The 6906-nt window shown below is 39.8% G+C and overlaps 1 protein-coding gene across 1 annotated transcript in view; it reads right to left on the reverse strand.

The window, feature by feature from the left end:
• Positions 1-210: 210 nt before the first annotated feature.
• The window catches only part of LOC106528035 (ras-related protein Rab-25), a 14684-nt gene continuing 7988 nt past the window's right edge, over positions 211-6906 (reverse strand). The window contains exons 2-5 of the mRNA XM_014023080.1: positions 5866-6061; positions 1909-2102; positions 1682-1762; positions 211-758 (exon numbers count right to left, since the gene is read on the reverse strand). Coding sequence (XP_013878534.1) covers positions 643-758; positions 1682-1762; positions 1909-2102; positions 5866-6061 — 587 coding nt within the window. The 3' untranslated portion in view covers positions 211-642. The remainder of the gene's footprint in view (positions 759-1681; positions 1763-1908; positions 2103-5865; positions 6062-6906) is intronic.

Consider the following 6906-nt stretch of genomic DNA (forward strand, 5'->3'; position numbering starts at 1 on the left):
AAATGATGATTGCCACAGATAATCAAATTCATAGTCTAAAACATCTCTTACAAGAAATGCAAGTATTCCTTCTCACGTTTATGATATTTTGGCATCAAAGACAGAGAAATCGTTCAAGTCTGTTCACGAGCACAAATCTACAGATGTGTTACGGTCTAAGGTCACCAGTTCAATAAGCACATCGTGATAATACGACACCAAGAAAAGGTCTGCTTTTTTTTCAAATAAATTATTTATTTTGCCACCAAAAATACAACCAGAATACACTCATTGACCTCATTTTAAAATAACAAGCAGCTGATTTTAATGAAAACATTTAATCAACCAGGTACCGTCTCAAATATTAAATATGACTTGATGTGTTTATATATTTCAGAATTTTCATATAAATTATAGATCATCTCATAAAAGGTTAGTGTTTTTGACCTTCGTTCAGGAGGGAGCAGAGTTTTATAAAAGCTGACGTTGGTTTTCAGTTACATCAAGTCTTCAACAAACTCAGAGATCAGTCTTTTTAAATCAGCATCAGTCAACCATTCATGATGGCACCAGAGGTTGCCTTGATGCCCGCCTCCTGTCAGATTCCACCTCAGCGTTGTTTGGTGGTGCTGCCCCACTGGCCCTGATGCCCCCCTGATGGGGTCAGATGTTCCTGCAGCAGGGCTTCTTCTCTGTGTTTTCTGCTCCGGAGCTGTTCAGAGACACGGCACTGATGGAGCCTCGGACCACTTCCTTGCTGCTCACCTTCTTGTGAATCTCTGAAATTAGAATATTTCATCAATTTCCAGAGTGTCGATCATTGTTGAGGTTGTGTTAAGAAATGTAAGCCAGTATCTTACTTGCAGTTCGGGAAGCAGACCGTATTAGACTGTGTAAAGAGGTGGAGCTAACAGTTACTCAGAATGGGATGTATGCTGCTCCAGAGTGAATTTTCACCATTTCAAACTAATGTGTCTTTGTACTGTAGTAGCTCTGATTCATACCCACCAAAATCTGGGTAAAGTGACCAAATCTGCAGTAGCAAGCAAAATAACTGCACCTTTTTAGCATCCTGTGTACATATTAGTTAGCATATTATCATAAATACTGTTTGGTTGAGCAGAAAGCAAAACCACCAAAAAAGTGTGTCATACACAAAAACAAGGTTTGTATAATACCATATTTCTTTTCAGAAGTTTATTCATTTGACAAAAACAAAATAAATTATATAGTATATGCAAAAAAAATACAAATCACAAATAAAATGTCAGCAGAAAGAAGAAAATATCTTATATCTGCGCCATTTTTCCAAAAATATATTCAAACAATAATAATGTACAAAAATTGTAAATATTATAATTATATATTATATTGCTCAAACTGAAAGGATTGTTTTATAATTGGAGTTGTTTTAAACAGAATTGTTTCTGCTCAAATTAAACTTGAAACGAACTCCTCCACAAGAACTGCTTCCTGATTCTTCACACTGAGATCACTCTGCAGGTAAGATACTGACTGCTCATAAACACTCCACACAACCCCACCTCTAGCAAAGTAAAATTTTAATATCAGAGCAATCAGGAACAAAGTATGCTTTTTATTAAAACTTCTCGTGTTGCCTAAAGTTATAAAAGAACATCATCACCAACTACAGAGGATTATTCTGTCAAAACAACAAGCAGAAATAAATAAACATAATTACCTGATAAAATGATGCTGAATGCTGCTTCCACATTAGTTGACTGCAAAGCAGAGGTCTCCAGAAACAACAGGCCTTTCTTTGCTAAATACAAACACAATGTGTTTCATGAATGCACATCATTTGTCAACATTTTGTCAAAATTTTAGACCCGATCAATTCTAAATATCATCACCAAAACCACATAGTTCTGTTTCAGCCGAGAAAAACTCCAAACGATTTCTCTTTACCTGCAAAATCTTTGGCCTCCTCCACGGGCACGGACCTGTCTGAGTCCAGGTCCGACTTGTTGCCCACCAGCATGACCACGATGTGAGGGTCAGCGTGTACGTACAGCTCCTTCAGCCAGCGCTCCACGCTCTCATAGGTCAGGTGCTTGGTGATGTCATAGACCAACAAGGCCCCAACGGCTCCTCTGTAATACCTGAAAACACAAAAAATATGCTTTTTTATTACCTGCATGTGTTTGATAAATTAAATAATAAAGTTTTAATTCTCATTTCAGTTCAAAAGCAGATTTTTTTTGTTGGTTTTCTTCCATTTGTGTGAGCAGTTTATCATCCAATATATTCATTTGATCTATTGCTAAAACAAATCCAGACAGGAACCGTTTATTGATAATAACTCATTCCTCCACCGGTCAATTTAAAAATAATTAATGGGCACCGGTTGTGCTGAAGCCATGAACTAATAAATTACATTTCTGCTCCCTTCTTGCGCCAACATAATTAATTACACTTTAATGGGTTTTAGCCGGTTGTTACAGGATAAATGAGAAATTCCACCAGAGTGGGAATTTGCACACTGGAGTAAGTAATTACCCCCCCCCCAAAAAACAGGCAGACAAGAGAAAAGCTAATCCAGTTACGCAGCTGATTTTCAGATTCTTTCATGTCTGAAAACTGAAACTTCTTTGTTTTAAAACCAGATTCCTACTAATCCTTCCAGTTTAATTAAAAACGAGACTCAGCGGTGTCTTCTGACAGAGCGCTGAGCGTTCAAACATTAGGGCAAGCCCTTTGTGTATTTATTCAATAGATTTCCTATTAAGCCTAATTTCCACCCACTGGTTCACAACTGCACTGCACCACTACACATTTAGTTGCATTAGTTCAACATGTTGTCATCCTAGTTCTGGGGTCTGCAACCTTTACAATCAAAAGAGCCATTTCTGCTCCTTGGCTCACTAATAAAATGTGTCCAGAGCCACAAAACAAGCTACAACTGTGATTACTAACTGGTGGTCCGTGGGCCTTTTCAAGGCCTTTTCAGAAACCTTTACGGCCAGTGGAGGTGAAATTATAAAACTAAAGACTATATTGTAAATTGTGTTATTTATTATTATTTTTACACATCAGGACAAATGAAAAGACCACAATCATGTAAACAAGAAAAATACTGTTTGTAGTTTATACCAAATTTTATAAAAACTACTACAACTGAACTATTCAGGTATATTTATTTTCTAATTCTTATTATTATGTAGTCTTCAAATACTTTAATGGCAATTCTGATGGATTTTTGAGAGAAACAAATTGCACTATTTAAGTAAAAAAAACAGGCTTGTTTTACTTTCTGTATTAGTAGTATTAATCACGTATTTGCATACAAATTAATTTCTGTTGTGAGTATAAAAAACGAAGAAAAAAAATTCTGTTATGTTTGGTCACATTTTCAAAGAGCCACTGCAGAGGGACCAAAGAGCCACATGTGGCCCCAGAGCCGCAGGTTGCAGACCCCTGTGCTAGTTCAGCAATCACTCCTAACAGGTTTTTGCTAACTAGTTGCACTTCTGCACAATTATCTGGAGCAGAAGTTATAATTGTCGGCCATTCTTGCTGCAAATATCCTCAATAGTTGTTTTTTTAGTGCAGTATTGGACCAAATTATCTGACAAATGTGTCACAGTCTGAAAACAGTGCAGAGTAGTCAAAAAATAATGCTTGATATCAAGCAGATCAAATAAATACACAAATGGCTTGCCATATACTAGAGCCGACTGCAATTTGGATCCTCGTGTTGTGTCTGGAAACCAGCTGGAGACAAAAATGTCCCGAGTGTTTCTCAGGTGATGGTTTCTGAGTTACCTGAGGATCAGAGCATGCCCTTGCTTGTGTTTTGCCTGACAACAACCCCAGTTTAAGATGCCAACACACAGGTTGCTCAACAACAAAACAAGCGTTCAGTGTGCCTGTTAAGGAGCAACGATGGTCCAGAAAAGTCAGATATATTTATTTATCATTGATGGGTTATCAAATTTCATGGAGTAGTTTTTTTTTTTAATTAAATCTTGCCTCAGCTAAGCATGCAGGTGAACATGTAGACAATGATCAGAGTTACTTATTATATTGTGTAGCTATTTTCTGCATAAATGTTGATGCAAAATGATACCAACTTTGCTATAATCTCTAGGGCTGCACAATATGTTGAAAATTTATCATCATTGCAATATCAACCAGGGCAATAGGCATATCCCCCCAAAAAACTGCATCGACTGCAATACATGGTTGGTTCAAATGTTTGCATTTATGTTTTTTGTCAGTCATACAGAAGCTTGAAGTATTTGACCAATCAAATGTAGCTCTAAACATATTTTGCCAATCGGATGTTTCTCTTTCCATTAGATGCCCCCCCCCCCCCCACACACACACACACACACACATAAACACAGGTGGATATCAAACAACTGAGCAACTTTAATTGGAGTTGCAATGGCTGAGAAAAGACAAGTGAGGAAAATGTTAGTAATAAAGAACTCGTGGTTAAAAACAGAACGTCTTATTTGGAGACGTTCCATTTCGTCCATCTTCTTCCTCTTATCTGGGGTCAGGTCTCGGGGGCAGCAGCCTAAGCAGAGAGACCCAGACTTCCCTCTCTCCAGCCACTTGGACCAGCTCCTCCAGCTAGCTGAGAAACAAAGTCCCTCCAGTGTGTCCTGGGTCTTCCTCTGGGTCTCCTCCCACTGGGACGTGTCCAGAACACCTCACCAGGGAGGCGTCCAGGAGGCAACCTAACCAGATGAACCACCTCAACTGGCTCCTCTGGATGTGGAGGAGCAGCAGCAGCTCTACTGGATGACTGAGCTTCTCAGCCTATCTCTTAGGGAGAGCCCAGACACCCTGCAGAGGAAACTCATTACAGCTGCTTGTATCTGTGATCTTGTTCTTTCAGTCACTACCCAACGCTCGTGACCATAGATGAGGGTAGGAACGTAGACCAACCGGTAAACCGAGAACTTTGCCTTCTGGCTCAGCTCTCTCTTCACCATGACAGACCGGTACAACGCCCACATCACTGCAGACGCAGCACCAATCCGCCTGTCGATGTCCCGCTCCATTCTTCCCTCATTCATGAACAAAACCCCGAGATACTTAAACTCCTCCACTTGGGGCAGGACCTCCTCCTTGACCCGGAGGCAGCACTCTACCAGTTTCCGGCTCAAGACCATGGTCTCTGATCTGGAGGCACCGATCCTCATCCCGGCTGCTTCACACTCATGTAGTGGTCAGCTAGGGGTGGGGTGTAGATTTTAAATTTCTACACTCGGCTGCGAACCGCTCCAGTGAGAGCTGGAGATCAGGATCTGATGAAGCCAACAGAACCACATCATCCACAAAAAGCAGAGATGTGATCCTAAGGTCACCAAAAAGGATCCCCTCAACACCTTGGCTGCTCCTAGAAATTCTGTCCATAAAAGTTATGAACAGAATCAGTGACAAAGGGCAGCCTTGGCAGAGTCCAACCCTCAACGGAAACGAGTCCGACTTACTACGGGCAATGAGGACCAAGTTCTGGCACCGGTCGTACAGGGACCTAACAGCCCGCATCAATGGGCCTGGTACCCCATACTCCCAGAGTACCCCCTACAGGGTTTCCCCAGAGACACGGTCGAACGCCTTCTGGTTGAACTTTTTAAAAATAAAACTGTTGTGTTGGACTGGAAATGATGTATTAGTTGTTTTTTGTTCTTAACCTACAGCAGAAAGACAACTCTTCATACTTAAGTATTTGTTCATTTATTATAAGTCATTTCCAAACATCAACCAGCCCTAATCTCAACCCAAACCACCAATCAGGTTGAGCTGATCCTGTCAGATACAGTCTACCAGCAGCCATATTTAAAGTCTGGCACAGACATTTTGGTAAATCATCTTTGTTACAAATGTTTGTGTGACGGTTGAACTCACGCAGAAGTGATGGCTCGGTACCGCTCCAGGCCCGCGGTGTCCCAGATCTGCGCCTTGATGATGAAACCATTGAGCTGCACGGTGCGTGTGCTGAACTCCACCCCGATGGTGGTCCGACTGTCGTGACTGAACTCGTTTTTAGTGAAGCGGGACAGCAGGTTGCTCTTTCCAACACCAGATTCTCCTATTAGAACCACTGCAAAAAAAACAAACAAACAAAAAAAAAAAAAAAAAAAAAAGAAGGATCCAAATAAACTTCTTTTTCTTTCATTGTTTTGAGTTTATGGTCTTTGCTAAACTAAACCCCTTTATTCTCAGTAAAAGCCTTTAGTCTAGGTGTGTCTTCTGTTTAATTTCTCCATAACTCTACAGTATTTACTGTCTGAGGCCAGACTAATTACACCATTAGTCAATACCATCATTATAAATGAGTTATCTGTTTAAACTCCAGTATTCGGAGCAGGAAAATGCATACACTGAGTTAAACAGGTTCTAACTGAGAAATGATAGAGACACAGTTTAAATGTAAGCTAAAATTTTTAGTTTAAAAAAATCTAAAGACCCTGTCACATTATAACATTTTAGACAACTTGTAGGTTTTTTAAATGTCTAAATTACAATTATACTGATCTATGTGTTAGCATTACAGATTGTATACACCTAAAACAGGCTTCCAGTTGATTTTTAAAAATCCATCTTCAACATATGTAGATGTCTTTAAACTTTTCACAAGTTGGCATAAAGCTGCATCAACCGATTGTTTGTTAGCAAAATATCTCCTGAACCACTGGACAGATTTTAAAGGGATCCCCTATTAGTTGTAACATTGGACTTTATTTAATAAACATATATTTTAACTGAGAAATAAAGACTGTAAAAATTCTGTAGGATGTTTAGTTTTTATAATTTTTTATAACAACAGTTTAGCTTGTTTGTCGTACTAGCACCGAGCTAATACATATAAGGCAATGGCTGTGTCCAAAACGGCAGGACGGGTCCTCCGAAGGCCGAATTTGTCGGCCGCATACGTCACAGCGCCGC

This window comes from Austrofundulus limnaeus, unplaced genomic scaffold (assembly GCF_001266775.1).
Source record: "Austrofundulus limnaeus strain Quisiro unplaced genomic scaffold, Austrofundulus_limnaeus-1.0 Scaffold356, whole genome shotgun sequence".
Classification (NCBI taxonomy): domain Eukaryota; kingdom Metazoa; phylum Chordata; class Actinopteri; order Cyprinodontiformes; family Rivulidae; genus Austrofundulus; species Austrofundulus limnaeus.